Raw genomic sequence first — 20,876 nt, forward strand, 5'->3', positions numbered from 1 at the left:
AAGGAATAGAATAGTTATATTAAACATATCACTGGCAAACAATACCTTCCCTATTATTTGAAGACTGATGTAACTTAACAAATAAGCCACATCATATTCACTTTCTGAACACCTTCTTAATGTAGTGCCCAATATATGCAGTGTTGTCGTTACCCTGGCAATCAATACACAAACCTGGATCACAAGGAGCAATGGCTACAAAAGTAAGAACATATGGTTGCCCATGACGGCTCAAGAAACCAACATGCCAGACTGGCTGAATTCATGGATAGTTTCTGCAATAAGAGAAAGCCTGAAAGTAAAAGTTAAGACTCACAAAAGAAAGGACTAGCCATAATGTCCTATGGTGCCACGTAGGAGACCCAGTTTCGGTTGCTGGCCTTTAGTTTATTAGGCTGGCAGAGGTGGAGGGAAGGCACTCCTCACTGGGCAAGAGAAAGCCAAGGTCTACTCCAGAGTAGCCTATGCAGTTACAGTGACAAAAGGGAATCCAGTAGTCCTTAGCTGGAAAAATGACACCCCTGACTGTCGGGTTGGGTGGGGGCAAGAGTGTGTGTGGGGTCTGCAGATCTCATCCAACCCCGTGTCAGAAAAAAACAAACAGAAAGTGCTCTGAGGATGTGTCTGTGACAGGTTTTATTTTTTTAGGTTAGGATTTCCAAAGCAGTCATGAAGATTTTTTAGGCACACATCTTCCATCACCTTTAATGGAAAACATGAGCCTAAGTCCCCGAGACTGCTTTGGAAATTTCAACCTAAATGTCCCGTTTTTCTGCTACACTGTGATCTAACACACTGGCCAGTGCTCCAAGGACAAGTCTCTCCTCAGAAGACTGAAATATCAAGGTCAAAGACAGCAGCGGTGAGACCTTCTGCTCAAAAGCCCACTCAGCATTTGTGGATCAGCTAGTGTTAGCCCCTCTCAAAGCGCCATCAGTGCCAGCTCCAATCCTGTCAATGCAAACTGCAAAATTCCTCCTTGCCAGAGCTTCCACTCAGCAGCAATTCAGGAGCCCGTTAAGTGCAAAGCTCCCAACAAGAGCTTCTTTATCAGCATTTGCTGTGATTGTGTCAGTGTAAGCTTCTTCACAGCTGGGGTCTGGCTCAGCTCATCAGACTACTGCAGCAGCACTAGCTCCGAGAATGGATTAACTTTTCAGGAACAGCAGCACCATTCTGCTCCTGTTTTAAGAGCCTCAAAAACAGAGCTAGAAACTGCTGTTACTTTGCTACCGTGTGGCAAGTGCCTTTTGTAAGACAAGACTATTTTCAAAGAGCAACTTCTTTATAGCTGCAGTTACACAGCTGAGGATTGGCCGGTACGTAGTTTTGAACATGACATGTCAGAAAAGTTATTTTAAAAAGAGTGTCCTGTAATCCTCCCCCACTCCCAGAAGTCATCATCTTACTATCTTCCCCCTGCTAATATTTATGAGTGGGATTGAGTGTACGGAAGCCATGGGGAAGGTTCAGCCAGCCTCCATTAACAGACTTCAGATCTTTCACGGCTTGTATTGTATAGACGACTTCATTCCATTAGGACTGATAAAGTCATTTCAGTTGCGATGTAAAGTGGATTCACACTTGAGGGATTTCATTAGCTTGACACTGCGAACAACTTTCAGCACAGATTAATTGTACCTGAATGAGCTCAGACTGCTCAGCCAAAGCCTTCCTCTGGGCCTCCAGTGACGCCACCTGCTGCTGGTAAAGCAACCGCTGCTTCTCCCAGTCTAGAGATTTCTGACGGAACTCCTGCAAGGATGATTGGGATGACCTGGTGTTCACCACCCATTTGGTTGTCAAGATCATCTCCTCCCAACTCTCACTAATGTTCTCTGTCTCCCACACTATACACTCGTGGGCCTTCCTCCACAGCAGGGAAACCATTAGCCAGGCATTTAATGCACTGACTCAGCAGTAAAAAAAACCCTTACACTGTGCTGTGGCATTGCTCTCTCCGAGTTAAAACCTTAATGTCAATTAGTGCTACTTACAGATGTTGAGTGCTGATTCATGACCAGCTTTACAGATTTGCTGTCACAGCAGTAACAATTCTACTTCCCTGTAACTTTACAAGAAAAGGCTGCTAAGTTTATTAATAAATTTGTTAGTCTCTAAGGTGCCACAAGTACTCCTGTTCTTTTTGCGGACACAGACTAACACGGCTGCTACTCTGAAACTAAGTTTATTGTTACTTCATACTTGCAATTCTTAACTCAGAAATCAGACACTGCCTCATAGAGGTGTTTGGGGAGATTTGTTACCAAGTTCTGAGTGGTGCAATCAAAGGTGAGAGAATGTGGCTGGTCTCATCATGGTAGTAAGATTAAAGACAAGCTGGACTTGGAAAACACTCAGGCAGAGAATTTCCTCCAAACCCTGTGGCAGCAATTTTCTACCTTTATCCTTAAAACATCCACTTACCTTTGATTTAATCCGTGATAACAATAATATCATTTATTAACTGTATTAAAATAGCAGCAAGCCCCAACAGAGATTGGCCACCATTGTCCTAGGTGCAGTACAAATGTTTACCATATGTTTCTTTTTACATTTTCAAACAGTTCTCCCCTACTCTCCACACACACATCTGTGACAGCTTGCCCCGCTCCTTTATAAAATCTTGGTGGACACCATGTTCATGAACTCACATGGGATCCCAATCAAATTTGGCAACATCATGACAGGAGCAGTGCAGAAACAGCCTTTGCCCCACGAGAGCACAAGGACAGCGAATGCAGGAATGAATGGACTGAGTATTTGCACTCACAGTCCACTTGCCTATTAAACATTCAGAGTTGCTACTGAACCTGAAACGGTCAGTTTGATTTGTATGAACCATGGCCATGGCTGCTATTATCCACACACCTCTATCTTCTTAGTCAATCTGCTCACTTCGGACCGGTCATCCCCTTGGCGCTTGGGACCCTCCCTAGCTTCTTTCAGTTGTTTCTTCTGCAGCTTCTCATAGCTTCTTTTCAGCCTGCCTAGCTGCAAGGAAATCAGTGCAATTTTTGATAATGCTGGTTAAGGTCACAGTGCATTAAATTAATGAAGCATTCTGAAGGAAGGGACAAAGTCATTTTATAGAGACACTCTCTCAAACCAAGACCATCTGGCTGGCAGAAGATTTCTAGCTGTATAATAAACAAAAAGTACTATATGTACTCCATAAAGTATCAAAATATGCTGGATTGTGCCACGGGGTGGTGCTCCGCTGGGGGAGGGATCAGCAGCAGCAGGAACTGAACCTGGGTCCTAAGGATTTAAGGCAGAAGCCTCTACTGCCTGAACTAAAATATCCAATAACCAGCTCTGTCAGCCAAGGCTGTACCGGCTCATAAACTTCTGACAGAGCACCTTGCTGAGCAGATATGGGTTACACAAACATGGAGTGACAGCAATAGAACGCTGTGAGGCTTGACTACAAACTTATCAAGAATGTGGGTGAAAGACATTAATGAAATCCCAATGTATGTGATACAATAGCCACTCATCTTGTCATATTAGTTACTTAGCTAGGTCATAAATTTCCCCACTGACTGGAGAAAGTTAAGAAAGAATGTCACACAAGTCTACTACTAGAATTCTAATTTTATTAAAAAACCTGAATAATAAATACTTTGCATTTAAATAGCTCCTTTGATCAAATCTTTTGAACTTAAACAGAGCATTTGCCACCTGATTATCTAATTTCTTTACAAACACTGATGAAATAAAACTCTTAACATCCTGTGAGCTGGGGAAATATCTCCATTTTACAGATGGATAAAATGAAGCACAGAGTGGGTTCGTGACTTGCCCATTGTTATAAAAGAAACACGTGAACAGAGCCAGGAAGCGAACCTAAATCTCATGATTCCCAGTCCTGTGCTTTACCCACAAAGCCATGCTTCCTTTCAGAAGCTCTCCTGATTCAGCAAAGTGCTTAAATATGTGCTTAAATGCTTTGCTGAACAGGGATGGACTTACGTGCACGTTCAAAATTAAGCACACACTTATGCGCTTTGCTGAGTGGGAGCTGGAGCTTTATAAATATTGATTTAGCCTAGCAACATCCCTGTGATTTATAGAATATATAGTATCAACTGTCCCATTTATAATGATGGGTGACTTGGGGTATGGGAGAGGTTGTAAGGCTTTCCTACAGACACAAAGCAAGCAGTTCGGGGATTAGACCCCAGGATTCCTCAGCCTCCTGTTCTAACCCCCACATTATCCCTTTTTGAGTTCAATATTAATGCACCTCAGTCTTGACCACAACACAGTTGTGATTCCAATCCTGAGCTTTAAGATGGATCTGCTAACACACTTCAATCTGGCCTAGCAGCATCTCTACTATTCCAGTGGGGACATTTCCTGAACAAAGACTGTTCATCATGTTGAAATGTAAGGGGGTTTTAAATGAGGATAGATGTCTTCTGCACACTAAATTGAGACTACCAAATTAATTATACTTATGACCTATGGTAAGCAGGAATTGAGCCCAATCCTCCAGAGATGAGAGGTCAATGCACTGCTACCCTCTCCTGGCATTTAGCTCCACACTACTGACAAGCCAATGGAAACAGAAGTAATCACTAAGGCACTTACATGAAATGCTGTCAGCCCACCTGCAGAAAATCTCAGCATCTGTTGCATTACAGTGGGCAGGATGTCCTTTGTGGAATGAGGAGTGTGGAACTCTTTTTAAAAGTCTTTGTCAAGTAAATTTAATGATATTAACATCCTGGGAGAATGAAGTCATCTTCAAAGAACGAGAATACTGGCAGAACCAGTATAAAACTCCACCCCCTGCCAATCTCCTTCAGCCCTGGCCTGGAGGGTCAGGATCTATGCTGATTCAACAGCTAGAATTTCCCCTGAGATATCAACAAGAATATCAATGGGCATGCTGGTCTCTGGAACATGGACACCCATCCACTGGTAAAAGGACCGAAATCAACTGACTTCACACTAGCCTCTGAAAAGCCACCAGAATAATGATATTCTGTCACTATCAAATTGAACCTACTTTACATGGCAGGTGCTCACAGACTACCATAATGGGCGGCAGGATAAAACCCGAAGATAAGGAGATACTGAGATTTTGTAGGAGACCGTAAAACACAGAGTATTTCTGATCTACAGGGACATGACATAGACTCCATAGCAATTTTCAGGAGGTTGGTACCCTTGGCCCAATTCAAATCCCCCGACACATGCCCATGCACTGGTGGAGTCAGTATACCACATGGTGGATGGTGGCCGGGAGAGAAAGTGACAACCATGACTCTATTTCTTGAGGGAGGTATATATCTGCTGTAGGAAAAGTCATCTCATGTTTATTTCACATGAAGAAGGCCAACTGCAGAGCTGTGCTTTCTTTAAATTTCATGCTATGCTGGGAGAGCAACTGCTTGTACACATAGCAACACAAGCACAAGCATAGGAGTGGCTGGGGTGAGAGAAAACAGGAAACCTCAGCTGTAAACTTCTGCAGCTTTTTAACACACCTGAAAGTAGCCACAATAAGGGCTAGTCTATACTTGAAACGCTACAGCTGCGCGGCTATAGTGCTTCAGTGTAGCCACTCACTACAACGATGGGAGGGACTCACCCATCGCCATAGTTAATCCACCTCGCCAAGGGGCAATAGTAAGGGGGATGGAAGAATTCTTCCATCCACCTAACACTGTCAATGGCAGGGGTTAGGTCAGTTTAACTATGCTGCTCAGGGGTGTGGATTTTTCCTGAGGGATGCATCGGGTTTTGGAAATTGTATGGAGGACCGGTTAGGGGAGGGGGTTGTGGTCCGGCCTCCAGTCCCATCCACCCTTCCCCTGGGACTCCTGCCCCATCCAACCCCCCCTGTTCCCTGACTGCCCTCCCGGGACCCCGTCCCCATCCTGCTCCCTGTCCCCTGATCACCCCTGGAACACCCACCCTTGACTGCCCCCCACTGCCCCATCCAACCACCCCTTCTCCCTGTCCCCTGACTGCCCCAGGAACCCCTGCCCCTGATTGCCCCCCATCCAAACCCTCCTCTCCTTCCTGACTGCCCTGGAACCCCTGTCCCCTTTCAACCCCCCTGTTCCCCACCCCCTGACCACCACCCCCGAACTCTCCTGCCCTCTATCCAACCCCTCCCCTCTCCCCCCCCCAAAGATTCTTTGGAATGAGATGAAGAGTGCTATATAAATGTAAAATATTATTCTGTTGCTAATCAATCCTCTTGTTTTGGCACCCAGTGAGGAAGGGAGGATTAAGAAAATCACAGCAGTCAAAGGACAGTGATGAAATGAAACATTTAATCTGTCAGACCACAAGGCATAGACTGGTGTTTCGACACCAAATCTCATCTTTCTGAAACCCACCTCTTCTTGAAACTTCTTCAGCTGCTGTTCATACTCTACAGCCATGCCTTGTTTGTCTTGCTCCATGTGTTCTAACTGCTGGCGCAACCTACCGACCTAAAGTTAAAACACAACACAGTGACTATCAGCAAAGAAGCAAGCAGCAGACTCCAACACAGCTGGCTGTCTCACCAGTAGATGAGGAAATTGAAGGATTTCTGTATTTTAATTTCATAGTATATATTACATACATAAATACACATTATAGTATAAGTAGTGGCAACTGTTACAGATAAGGTCCTGGCCCAAGAAATGCTATTGTCCTACTGGTTTCAATGGGGTTACTCACCACGGATCAGTTTAAGTGTGGGCTTAACTCTTTGTGGATTGGAATCTAAATTTGCAGAATTGCTTCCATTTCAACCCCTTGTTTTCAGCCAATCAGTTTTCTGAAATTTGCATCTTTTGGGCTGAAATTTCCCAAACTCAGTTTATGCCAAAAGGTGACTGGGGGGTGTGGAGAGGGGCACTTTGATCAGAAATATGGATTATCATTTCAAGCTATTTGTCAGCAACAAAGATAGCCACCTCTGCTGATTCATCTGCAGGGAATGAGAAGAAATTCTTCAAATTCTATATGTGGGGAAGGGAGGAGAGAGGAATAAAGAAAATAGGCTTTGAAACAGGTGAATGTGGGATTATTCCTCCTTATTTTCCTCACATCTTTTCCCCTTCCCAGAACTCCAGGGCAGAGACCTGTCTAATTGTATGTCTGAAAAGAAACAAAGATTTGGGCAATGTAATTTTATATATTATATATATATATTTTACAAACACATTTCAGCATAAGAAATGTATAGTTTGTCTCTGGTGATCGGGAATCTCTCAAAAGTTTTCAATGAAATATAACTGGTAAAAGTGTGATCATGATCAGTACAAAGAAACTTAATTCAAACTGGTTGTGAATACTGGTTGTGGCCTGATACAAATAACTGCATTCTGGACATGCTAATCCTAATACTTACCCTGTCAATCATTAATATCTGGAGAAGAGGGAGGGCATTAAAAAATAAATTCCCAGCATGTTACCAATATAAGGTACCTGAATCTCTTTCTTCTCCTGCTTATTGTCTTGTTAACTACTAGTAGATCTGTGTAGAATCTAGGTTATGTATATACTTACCTGTAGTTTAGGGACCCTAGAAATACCTGCAGTTCCACGGTGATAAAGGCACTCAAAACACAATTTATATACTCAGCCACCAACAAGTTTTGTGATGAAGGTGCAAATTCCAGTCCCAAGGTGTTAAAACTTGAATGCCTTCCCCATATCCCTAGAGTGCAGCTAACATGCTACTTATGGGGAGGGCAATGTGCTGACAAGGAACAAACAGGACAAAGAAGCTGTACAACAGGAGGCAAGATTTTTAAAATATTTTAAAATAAATGAAGTACAGCTAAAGGTCAGAGACAGTCCCACAGTCCACCACAGTCCTCTTGATCTCCTAGCACTCAAGAGAAGGTGCAATGAGTTAAGTTTAATATCATTATAAACACAAACCACAGAAGCTTTGCTACTTGATCTATCTGTATAGTACTGACACAGGAATTTGTTACATATATTTCCGAAACCCCACAAAACCAATGCCTCAGCTCTCAAAAACAAATCAGTTTGGAAAACACTGGATCATCACTTGGTGCAGTTTAGCAACTAACTTTCTCACTACCCTTGTGATTGGAAGTATTCAGTCTGCTTTTGACTTCTGTGACCAGAACAAGTGTTTCTGGGATCTCACCAGGGGCTTTGAGAGTCCAGGCTGATTTATTCAAACAGAGAGTTAGGCACCCAGTTTCCATTAAATGACACTGGGTGTTAGGAAACTCATTCCTTTGCCAATGACAGGCAGCCTGCAGTTGTGAAGCAGGTTCCTGCTTCCCCTGACACAGGGTTAACAGACCTGACATATTACACATTTACATTTTTTCACTGAAGTTTTCACCACTTGACCTCTAAGCTTTAATCAATAAAACACCAACAAAAAACAAGATGCTTCTGACAAAACAGTGACTGACGGGAATACATTTTTGTGCAGAGACAATGAATGTTATGAAAATTTATGCTGGCTCTGCATATTCTATATTGAAAGACAATGTGCACAGGAATATCACTGAATGTTAAACAGAGTGAGCCTGGGGCTGTACCTCCTTGCGTTTCTCATCCAACAGAGTCTTGACAGAGGAAAGCTCGTGATCTCGGATCTGTAAGCAGGTCTCCAGAGCCTGGGTCTGCCCTTCCCATTCAGACTTCTTATGAGCCACCATGATATCGATCTGTTTCATCAGCTCCTGCAGCTCTGCCTCGCAGGACGTCAAGAACCCTCTGCTGGCAGGAAGACAGCTTGCTAAAACCGCACAGTAGACAAAAGAGCTACTGAACCTAGCCCAACAAGAGTACTTCTTCCCCCCACTCTTATAAACCCCCTTCACCCATGATGATGGGCACCTTCACCAAAACAGGCTAACTGAACTCCTTGATTAGAGTGGGAGTTGGGGCAGGCACAGTAATTAAGGCAATATTAAAATGTGTAACATTCTCCTCGTCAAGGAAAGCCATAAACAGAGAATTATTTAACATTGTGGCAGCTAACCAGGCAATCTAGTATAGCTCAGGATCACTGGGGGTTCCTCACCTATGTGCTAGAACTACTGTGTTGACATATGCTTTCTTTGTGTACTAAACTAAAAAGAGCATTCGAACATTAGAGGCCAGAACCCTAACTGGTGTAAATCATCCATAGCTCCAACTGAAGCCAGCGGACACACTGATTTGCATTAGCAGCGGATCCTACCGTAAACGCACATGTAGCACTTCTAAACAAAATAACTTATTTATTTTCCCCCCCATCTCTTCAGGTCAAGACAGTAGCCAAGGGATGGAATTTTCAAAAGCGCTTAGCATGGCCTAACTCTGATCCACTGAAATCAAAGGGAGTTTTACCACGGACTTCAATGAGAGCAGAATTAGGCCAATGCTAAGCACTTATAAAAATCTCAGCCAGGACAAACAGCCTGTACAATTTAAATTAAAGGCAAAAACTCTCTTTATTTAATCACAGGAGCATTTCTTTACTCACAGAGTACAAAAAGCATCTATAAATACAGTAATTCCTCACTTAAAGTTGTCCCAGTTAATGTTTCGTTATTACGTTGCTGATCAATTAGAGAACATGCTCCTTCCTTAGAGGTTTTTAAGGTCAGGCTTGACAAAGCCCTGGCTGGGATGATTTAGTTGGGTTTGGTCCTGCTTTGAGCAGGGGGTTGGACTAGATGACCTCCTGAGGTCCCTTCCAACCCTGAGAGTCTATGATTCTATGATTTAAAGCTGTGCAATGCTCCCTCGTAACGTTGTTTGGCAGCTTCCTGCTTTGTCCACTGCTTGCAGAAAGAGCAGCCCGTTGGAGCTAGCTGGTGGGGGCTTGGAACCAGGGTGGATCAGCAGCCCCCCTATCAGCTCCCCACTCCCCTAAGTTCCCTGTGGGGCAGCCGCCCAGCAGGCTATCAATTGCCTGGCAGTTCAGGTGTCCCTCCCACCACTGCCATGTGCTGCTCCTGCCCTCTGCCTTGGAGCTGCTCCCAGGAGCCTCCTGCTTGCTGTGCAAGGGGTGGGATAGAGAGGTGCTGATGTCAGGGTGTCCCCTTCCCCCTCTGCTCTTTTACCCCATTTCCATAGAGCAGGGGTGGGGGGGGACATGACAGGGCTCAGGACAGAGGGAGCTTGCTGGCAGCAGCTGCTGTCTCAACTTGCTGATCTTCTTAAGAGGGCAATGTACTTAGACTGCGGTCAGCGTACTTAAAGGGGCAATGCACGTTTCTCTCTCACACCCATGGTGTGTGTCTCCGTCTCTCTATCATGCTGTCTCCCCTCCCTCCATTTGTGCTGCTCTGTAGAGTGTGAGGCTACATTAACAGCGTGTTAACCCTTGAGGACTCAGCCGAGTGGTAGTTCATCATTTAGCAGTAAGGCATTCCCTGGGAAATATCCCACCCTCTGACTTCACCACCGGAGCTAACGCAAGCTTCAAAATCATCATTGCTGTGTGAAGTATTAAACTGTTTGTTTAAAACTTATAGTGTGTGTGTGTGTGTGTGTGTGTGTGTGTGTGTGTGTGTGTGTGTGTGTGTGTGTGTGTAGATATAATTTCCCTGGAACCTAACCCCCCCATTTACATTAATTCTTATGGGGAAACTGGATTCGCTTAACATCGTTTAGCTTAAAGTAACATTTTTCAGGAACATCACTACAACGTTCAGCAAGGAGTTACTGTACAAACCTCTGTGTTTTGACACTTGGATAATGCACAGTTAACTGAATGAGATTTTCATATTTTGTAATTAAAAAAAACAAACACACACGACTTTGTTCCTATGACACTATCTCAAAATAACACCCTGGAACCCCCATATTCACCACTGTGATATGATTATGATATGTTTTGTGAAAAGTATGCCTTGTGAGGTATCATTTAAGAAGTCTTGATCTGCTGAACATTAATGTCCTGTTGAATTGTGTGTACTATCATTGTATCTGAAGTTATGAAGTTTTGATGTGTGTGTTACTGAAACATGTGAGGTTGGAAGACATCCACAGCCAGCCCTTCAGTGGCAACAAAGAAGCAGCTATCACTGGCTAGACAGGTGTTGATGGCCCATCAAGAAGAATCCACTCTGCCAAAGACTTCTCAGAAAAGGAACCTATGCAATGAGGGCTGCCTAACGCCCATGTCACTGCAAGGATCTTTCTAGCAGCTGGAAGAAAGTATAAAAGAGGGACAATGACATCATCACCTGGCCTCTCTCCTCCCCCATCTCAACACCTGGAAGATGTCTGGAAGACAAAGTTTTTGAACTGGGGAGACTGGTCCTAGGCTGGGAAGGGAATTAAGAACTGTAACCTGCCTAGAACATCTAGTGGAGTGAGAAACTGCTTGATTCAAATCTCGCATAGTTTGTAGAATTTAGACTGCAAATTTATTTTTATTTCTTATGTAACCAACTTTAGTCTCTATGCCTGCTACTTATAATCACTTACAATCTATCGTCCTGTAGTTAATAAATCTGTTTTATATTTTATCTAAAACAGTGTGTTTTCAGTTGAAGTGCTTGGGGAATCTCAGTTCAGGTTAACAACAGCTGTTGCACATCTACTACCCTTTGTAGGAGTGGTGAACTAATTAATGAGTTTGCACCATCCAGGGGAGTCTTGAGCACTGTAAGACAGTATATTTCTGGGGAGCAAGGATGGGGGCTGGGGTGCCTGGCTGGTGCCTCTCTGTGTATGATTAATGAGTGTCTTGGAGAGCATTCATGTAATTTAGCTGGGGTGTGAGTCTCCACATGCTGATAGCTGAGTGATCACAGCACCTGTAGGGACTGGCTACTTGTCACTGGCATAGCATTGTGAGAGACAGTCCAGGCTAGAGAGTTAAGGGGCAAAACGGTCCCACGGGATCCGCAGGAAACAGCCTGGACAGTCCACAGTCCCCAAGCAGAAATTTTTTTGAACTAAGTTCCAATCACCAGATAAATCTTACAGCCAACTTATCAGCTCCTGAAAACAGAGGTTTATCACATAAATGCTGACAAACACCTACGTGAAGCAGGGTGGATAACAACACCGTAATGAAGAATAAAACATCTCCAGTCTATTGTCGAGAGTTTGCTCCCTAGACATGATGAAATTTCAATTTTGGTGCAGTAATCACTGAAGCCAAATCAACTAACTTCTCTGAAACCTTACAAGCTGCTAAGCTTGGGACAATATTAAAGCTTGCAAGATGGAGCCCAAGACAGAGGTGAAGCCATACTGATCTTTACCCCTTTAATTTGCTTGTCAAATAGGAAGGACTGAAAAGAAACGGAAATCAATAGGTCAAGGGATTGAAATTCCTCTGTCTCCCTGGAGTGTCCGTACACTTCAAAACTTGACAGCTTTTCTATAGGGAATGCCAATTATTCTTAAAGGAGCCAGCCTCACAGTTCAGTTTGAAGTTCACCCTGTCCTGTGAGTTGACCAAACATTAAGCAGTAATTATGGTCCTTAAGAACATTTCCCACTCAGTGACAGTAGTTGTACAATTCATATCCAAGTTCTGAAACCATTACTTGGCAAAGAGATAGTCTTTGCCATCTTCAGAGCTGGGGCAAATTCTGGAAAAAGGAATATAAAAGTGGCATGCCATTGAGACAAATGGAACAATTACTTTTATGTCCTATTTGCTCAACTGACAAGAAAAAAGATGCTTTTTCAACTGCCAGCACCGCTGACTCAACCTAGGATCTGAAGTGGGTGAGGTTCTGCAGCCTGCAACATGCAGGAGGTGAGACTAGATGATCACGATGGTCCCTTCTGACCTTAAAGTCTAGGAGTCATCATGTATTTATCCTGGCTGCAGCAAGAGTCTGGAACTGGAACTTAGTTAAGATCTGTTGATGTTGTGCGAGCCAGGAGAAAATCCAGCTCACTCTCCTATAGCTGCATGCAGTGCTAGCCGTATTTCCATCAGTAAAGTAAGCAAATTGGAATAGATCCACAGAGTAAGGTGGTGCCATTTTTACATATTCACTTTTATGGCCATAACTGCACTTGGCAGTAGAATAACTTGCAAGAAGGCTGAAAAATATAAGAGATTTTGCAGAAAGATAATAGTACAGAAATGCCAGCTATTAATACAACAAAGGCTTGTAGCCAGGGACTATTTGGAAAAGCAATTCACTATGGCCTTGCTCCTGCTCCAGCTGAAGTTAATGATACACAATCAGGCCCTACTGGCCAAATCCTGAAGAACTTAATCAAATATAACACCCTTTACAGCTCCTAGCACAACGGGTCCTGGTCCCTACTTGTGGCTCCTAGCTGTCACAATAGGCAAAGGACTAAGGAGCGAACCAAAGGACTGTAGGATTTGAACCGATATAAAAGTGAAGCTGCATGCGTTTGAGAGAGCATTGTAAATGGTGGTATACATACCCTCCATGCCCTTGTTTTTGCATTCTCTCCAGCAAAGCCTCCATCACCAAGTCACGTCCTCTTTGGCAGCTGGGAAAGCAAACAAAACAGAGATCATGCCATGGCAATTCATCAGCCTGTAGTCCCTCCACAGCTGACTGGAGATCATGATAGAAGTCTAGAAGGCAGGGAAGGTGAAGAATTACACAATTTACAGTGCGTGCATGGGAATAACAGGGAGAACAGTTATCATTTCAATGAGTTTACAGGTGAAATGTTGGCCAGATAAAGCAGCAAAACAAACCTCATTACAATAAGAGTCAGAATTACTTCTCACTCATCACCATTGGCTGGATGATACAATAGTCTGATCCAGTGAATACAATGCTTCAATAGTGAGGTGAAATACATATTCAGTATGTGAATATTAATAGTCTGGTTAATCCAACTGGTAAGGATATACTGGACTTTGAGGGATTATCACTCTCTAGGGCAGAGAAGCAATAAGACATAAGAATTACCTGACTGGATCAGCACCAAGGTCCATCTGGTCTACTGTCCAGTCTCTGACAGTGGCCAACACCAGCTACTTCAGATGAAGTAGGCACTTCAGAGGCACTGGTGAGGCCTCATTTGGAGTACTGTGTCCAGTTTTGGGCCCCACACTACAAGAAGGATGTGGATAAATTGGAGAGAGTCCAGCAGAGGGCAACAAAAATGATTAGGGGGCTGGAGCACATGACTTATGGGGAGAGGCTGAGGGAACTGGGATTGTTTAGCCTGCAGAAGAGAAGAATGAGGGGGGGATTTGATAGCTGCTTTCAACTACCTGAAAGGGGGTTCCAAAGAGGATGGATCTAGACTGTTCTCAGTGATAGAAAATGACAGAACAAGGAGTAATGGTCTCAAGTTGCAGAGGGGGAGGTTTAGGTTGGACATTAGGAAAAACTTTTTCACTAGTAGGGTGGTGAAGAACTGGAATGGGTTACCTATGGAGGTGGTGGAATCTCCTTCCTTAGAGGTTTTTAAGGTCAGGCTTGACAAAGCCCTGGCTGGGATGATTTAGTTGGGTTTGGTCCTGCTTTGAGCAAGGGGTTGGACTAGATGACCTCCTGAGGTCCCTTCCAACCCTGAGATTCTATGATTCTATGAAGGGTATAAGAACCCCACGGTAGGCAGATGTGGGATAACCTGTCCCCACATTAGCTCTTACCCTGCTGTGTGAGGCCAGGTCTACACGTAGACCTAGCTGAAACACTCAGAGCTGTGGAAAATGTTTGCACCCTGAGCACTGTTGCTAGGTCAACCTAGCTTTCTGTGTAGATGCAGCTGGGTTACAGGAGTCTGTCAACCTAGCTACTGCCTCTCAGAGAGCTGGATTACCTACATCGATAGAAAAAACCCTTCCATCAATGTAGAAGGAGTCTACACTACTGCCCTACAGCTGCAGCATGGTAGTTGTGCCACTGTAGCAGCTGCAGTGTAGACATACACCAATAGAAATTGGATTAAATCCTCAAGCATGAGGCTTCATTTCCCTTCCAGACTGCACTGCTACTTGTCAATCCCGTAACATTGTACAAAATAAATAAACAAACAAACAAAAACAACCAACTGACATTGCTTATACCAATGATTTTTAAAAGAGTCTTCTGGTGTCTCAAAGCTATGAAAATAAGCATTCTTGATTTGCATTTCCAGTACATTACTTTAGTCAATCATGCCATCATTTCAACTAGTACCACCAAAAAGACTTAACTCACATTTTCCTGAAGCAACTTGCAGTGTTGCCAACTCTCATGATTTTGTCAGGAGTCTCATGATAATTATTGTTTTCCTTAAAGCCCCAGCTCCTGGAGTCAAGTGGATGTGTGATGATTTCAGCCTTCATTCTTAAAGGAAAAGTAAGTTTCTATCCCTCATGGCTGTGGAGAGAGCTTCAAAATGTGACCCCAGTGCATCCTAAAGGCTCAAAAAGCAGAAAGCAAATAAAAAGAGCCCCAAATCTATTATTTTACATAATTTCATGATTTTAAAGATTTTAAATCTCATGATTTTGGTGATCCTGACTCGGGACTTTTGAAGATTTGGGGTTGGCAATACTGCAATTACAGATAACTTACTTAAATTACTCTCATTACCACTTCAAAAGTTATTTTGCCTCCCTTGGTATCCTGCTGTTAATTGAATTGTCTCATTAGACTGACCTTACATTTGGTAAGGCAACTCACATCTGTTCATGTATTTATACCTGCTCCTTATTTTCCACTCCATGCATCTGATGAAGAGGGTTCTAGCCCACGAAAACTTATGCCCAAATAAATGTGTTAGTCTCTAAGGTGCCACAAGGACTCCTTGTTGTTTTTACTTAAATTCAGACGCTGAACCTGAAGAACAATCTGAGTTCCCACACAGTAGCTCCTGTCAGGAGAGTTTGAAGAAGGAGTTAATGTTCAGCACACAGCACTAAGATGTTTTACTGTCATCGGAAACATCCACCTCCGCTTCTACTTTGCTCCCTAGATTATATCACACAAGGCAAGTGCCTCATCTGCCAGCTTCACATACCTGCCCTGATTTGGATGGAACAATCATAGATAGAGTCTTGGCCAATGCCCCAGGACTGTTGATTGCGGCTGCATGAAGTTTGTTTGTTTAATACTGGATTCTCATCATTAAAGCCTGCTGTGCTGATCTTGTAGGAGGCAGACAGCTGACTGCTCGCCCCCCTGCTGACTCCAGGTGCAAAGCAGACAGTGAGATAGGGAAAGCAGCCAGGAGCAATCATTCACCAGCCTCCCACCCTGACCCATCTGAGCAATACAATGGCAGCATCAACTCCCTCCCCACTCATTAAAGCGGCAGTGAAGAGGGCTGGCCCATCACTCTGAGGAACAGGGGGTCCAATCAATTGGTGGTGGAAGGAAAAAAATGGGACAGGAAAAACATCAAAGGGCAGACATGGAAAGAAACAAGGAATCCATAGGGGAGAAAGAGGAAGGAGATACACCCCAGTTGCCAGGAAACATGTGCCTACTGGCCTTCACTACAGGTGCCAGTACAGACCACCTGCCCCTAGAAAGAAGGAGTGAGTGAGTCTGTGCAGGAGGAACAGGCTGCTGCCCCCTTTCTCCCCTGCCAAGAAATTAACTACAGTTTGGATCGGTTGGGGAGGAAGGTCACGGGCCTCCGTTGGTACCTTTTCTAAATACCAGACCTCTTGCAGTTCTCTGATCGCTAGTCTCTAGGTATTTTTGCAATGTCAGTCTGGCATCCAGTGAGGATAATGCAGAAGCACCAGTTTTGAATCCCCAATAACTAAGATATTCCTATTAAAACTAACAATGGATTTAATGCACATCTATTCCTCTGCAAGATTTTATTTTCTGACTTTCCCTTCACATTCTTCCTCAAACATTGGCAGCTGTGTCAGTATGATGTGAGCCTGGCTTGTGCTCTGATGTGACCAGTACTCTGGCAACAACTCTCATTGGGAGCTCTGCTAGAGGAGTTTAAGGTCCCCTTGCACACCATATCAGTAGGTGAGCAGCAGAGAGCTCACCTACTGAATGCTGGGAGAGGCACTGGTAATGTGGAAGTCTTTAGATGGCCCCATTTGTCCCAGGATAGGGTTGCTTGAGGCTTTCAACTAAAACTGAAGAGGCTGATGATAGTGGTGATGATGACTCTAGCTCTTCAGCTCTGAATGTATGCATATAGAAGAAAAGGGCATAGACAGTGATTAGCCACAAGGGTTTTTGTTCCATTGTGAAGATAAATTAAAACTTTGTAAGTGTAATCTTTGGACTAATTCAGAGATATTACCCAAACCTGTGCTAAGCCAAGAGCCACTCTTTTCTTAACCTATGTATTATATAATTTTAACATTAGCTTTAATAATTTTTTTATATCTCCTTTGAAGTACTGGTACATCAAAAGAATTCATCATAGGGTCCTGAGTCAGCAAGGAAGGGGTCAAAGTAAGCAAGCTTTTGAGAATCACATACTCTTCCCAACAAATCTTAATTCTAGACTGCCTATGGGCCTACTTCATTGTTTCCACAGCCTGATAAAGAGAGTACTATGCTTATTATTGCCTTGAAAGGTCATTGTCAGCTTCAGAACTATTTGCTTGCCTTTATCATTTGTCTGCAGTTAGAATCAGGCTTTTGCCAATTCTGAGGTTGAGGTTTTTTTGCTAGTTGTCATGAATAAAAGAGGTGACATGCTCAACACAACAGTGCCTTATTTGCTGGTTTGTGTAGCCCAGCAAAATGACATAGCTGTGCTCATGCATTTAATTGGAAATATTTCTGATCCTGACAGGAAATGTGACACCACCAGCATTGAGACCTTCTGCTGTGTATTCATATTATGTATTGCAAGTGTAAGTGAACTATGCTTTTTAAAAAGTATCTCCTGTTTTTCTGTGTTATATATGTAAGGATGCTTGCCTTCTCACGCCACCACACTGCAAGCAATCCCTTCTCATCCAGCTCCATGAGGGCTCCCAGAGACAGCTCCTTAGCTCTTGAGGCTTTGAAGTGGAGAGGGAAACCAGTGCCAAAGCATTACTCTTGAGCTACTAGTACATCAGCTTGTACATCAGTTTCCTCCCCACATCAAAGCCTCAAGTCACTGCTCCTCCAGCTTCTTTAACACACACCCATGCAAACTTCTGGTATAGCCTAACCCAACCCCATCCCCTCACTTCTCATTGCTATTCCTCCTCCACATCCCCAATCCACGTCCATCCTATTACCTTACACTTTAAGCTACAAACTCCCATACACACCCTGATACACTGCTTGTCACAATGCCAGACTTCCAAACATATAGGCTCAAAACAACTTTTTTTTAAGTGACACCCTAGATTCTGGAGAGCAATTCCACAGCAAGCAGTGGATTCATAAATTTCAAGGTCACAATGTGATCATCTACTCTCACCTCCTGTATAACACAGACCAGAGAACGGCCCCAAAATAATTCTTAGATTCTGCAATCACACATGAGGCCCTGACTTATAAAAACAGGTAGCTATCAACATTGCTGTTGGTTCAAAAAATGTCAGGTGGCCTCCCCTCCATTCCCATTAGCTTGCAAAGTCCATTAGTTTTATCTTCAAAATAAATGGAAAATACATATTTCTTGAAAATAAAACAAAATTCCAGCTCCATAATTAAGAAGCCCATAATAACAAAACTAGTGTGTTTCAATGACAGATGGAAAAGAACCTTCAAGCATCTTCCCCCCACCCTCTCAGCAGCGGTCCTGGATTTTTCATTAGAAAAGTTTATTGATGCTGAAAGCATTTGTATTGACCTGTCACAGGTGTTTCCAGCCTTGAGAGGTAACAAGATACCGGACATTATAATTACATCACCATATCACACTGCTTGGGTTTTTTTCTGTTCTAACACTTGATATGGTTCTAGTAGCAGATATCGTACAAACACTACAGAGTGCAATTCCAAGCTTGCAGATGGTATAAAGCTAGAAATTAAATCTTTAACAATGCAAGACGGCAGCTGCTAAAATAGTGCCAGACTCTAAGGCCTTAACATTCAACAAAATGCTTAAGCACAAGCCCAACTGTAAGCGCAAGTAGTCCCACTGAAGTGAAATTTAGACCTATGCTCAAATACCTTGCTGCATTGTGGCCTATTTGATGAAAAACTCAAAATGATATTCAGAATGATATGATCTTAAATTGTAATATTTCCAGTGATACATTTGGGGGAATGGTGGGGGTGGGTGGATCCCTTTGATGGACAGACAGCCAGCCAGCCAGCTAGCTGTAAAATCCCTCTTGGTCTGTTCTCTGCTTGCTTTACCTGTAAAGGGTTAGCAAGCCCATAGGTAAAAGAAAAGGAGTGGGCACCTGACCAAAAGAGACAATGGGAAGGTAGAACTTTTTAAAATTGGGGAAAAAAACTTTCCCTTTGTCTGTTGTTCTCTGGGCTGCAGGGACAGAGCAGCAATTCTATAAGCAGGAATGCTGTGTAAAGTTTGAACCAGGTATAAAAAATTATCTTCCATACCTAGAAGGAATCATTTGGATAGGGAATGTTTAGATAAATGCGATCAGGTTTATTCTTTGTTTTGGCTTGTGGATCTCCTCTGTGCTAACCCCAGATGCTTTTGTTTGCTTGTAACCTTGAAGTTGAACCCCAAGACGCTATTTTGGGTGCTTAATACTTGGAAATTGCTCTTTTAAAATCTAGCAAAAGCCTAAGTTCCAGATTATTTTCTTTCTCTTTCTTTAAAGAAGGATTTGGATTTTTGTCCTAATAGGTTTGTGCACATGCTGTTTGATTATCTGGTGGCCACAGCTAATTTCCTTTGTTTTCTTTCTCAGCTCTTCCCCAGGGCGCGGGGGAGCGGGGAAGGGAGAAAGGGCTTGAAGGTATCCCACAGGGAGGAATTCCCAAGTGTTCCTTCCTGGATCCACAGGGTTTTTTTTGCATTTGGGTGGTGGCAGCATTTACCAAGCCAAGGTCAGAGAGAAGCTGTAACCTTGGGAGTTTAATACAAGCCTGGGGTGACAAGTATTAATTTTTAGAATCCTTGTGGGGCCCCACTTTCTGCACTCAGAGTGACAGAGTGGGGATTCAGCCTTGACATCTCCTGACTTGAATGGACTAGAAATGAAAGATTTTTACCACTGGGGGGGGGGGGATTCTACAGCTTTCCAATGGCATAAAATAGTCTTAATTTTTAGACCTCCTGAGTTGTAAGACATCAGACCTTAAAATGGTATTTATTAAATCAGGTTCTGCAATGTGTCCTGAAATTCAGCCAACTGGGGAAAGCATGAGGAAACCTACAGCTGCTCCACTGAAAATCCTCAGCCCTTAGTACCAAAATTAACAAAATGAATCTTAACTTTTAGGTAAAACCCAAGGACAGAAAGTAAGTCTTTAGAAGTCCAATCTACCACTGGGATATTGAACTGTTATTCTGAATTACTGCCTACATTGAGTCTCTGTGAATCAGAACTGAAAATGGTTTAAGTTCTAGTGTTACACAACTTGGTACACTATGGAGTTTTACATCTGCCTCTGAAGCATCTGTTATCAGGCACCATCAGAGACCAGACTAGATGGAAGATTGGCTGAAAGATGTTTCTGTTAAGGGACTTCCCAGGTTCCTCAGGGTTTGATATAAATAGTAATAAAAATATAGAATAAGAATGATTAAAAGCAACTAGTTTTCACTTCTGAAAAGTGCCCCTTCCCTACAGTAGTGTTCACTGGGGGGAGCAGTGGGATTCTGACAGTGGTAAAGGGGAGATGTGGTACTGACAGACCAAGTCTCTCACACCCCATCATTCCCAGAGACACTCAGAAAATCATAAAAGATTTCTACTTGCTAAGGATCTGACACTTGAACGCTTGGAACAACAGACCCGTGCATGGCTATCTGTGACTGTCACTGTGGGTACATCCCCACTGTAATCAGAGGTGTGATTGCAGCACACGTAAACATATTCAAACTAAATTTGATCTAGATAACACGGGCACCAATAGCAG

The 20,876-nt window shown here is 43.3% G+C and overlaps 1 protein-coding gene across 16 annotated transcripts in view; it reads right to left on the minus strand.

The window, feature by feature from the left end:
* Nucleotides 1-20,876, minus strand: part of CEP63 (centrosomal protein 63) — a 42,161-nt gene that overhangs the window by 19,430 nt on the left and 1,855 nt on the right. For 8 of the 16 annotated variants that reach the window (XM_039489218.1, XM_039489221.1, XM_039489233.1 and 5 more), the window contains exons 2-6: nucleotides 13,366-13,434; nucleotides 8,541-8,721; nucleotides 6,360-6,455; nucleotides 2,872-2,994; nucleotides 1,642-1,755 (exon numbers count right to left, since the gene is read on the minus strand). In XM_039489218.1, the coding sequence (XP_039345152.1) occupies nucleotides 1,642-1,755; nucleotides 2,872-2,994; nucleotides 6,360-6,455; nucleotides 8,541-8,721; nucleotides 13,366-13,409 (558 nt within the window). In that variant the 5' untranslated portion in view covers nucleotides 13,410-13,434. Of the gene's footprint in view, nucleotides 1-1,641; nucleotides 1,756-2,871; nucleotides 2,995-6,359; nucleotides 6,456-8,540; nucleotides 8,741-13,365; nucleotides 13,435-15,912; nucleotides 16,037-20,876 lie in introns of those variants that run through there. The other 8 variants (XM_039489224.1, XM_039489220.1, XM_039489222.1 and 5 more) reach the window with 5 other exon arrangements.

Source organism: Mauremys reevesii, linkage group 9 (genome assembly GCF_016161935.1).
Source record: "Mauremys reevesii isolate NIE-2019 linkage group 9, ASM1616193v1, whole genome shotgun sequence".
In the NCBI taxonomy this organism is placed as follows: domain Eukaryota; kingdom Metazoa; phylum Chordata; order Testudines; family Geoemydidae; genus Mauremys; species Mauremys reevesii.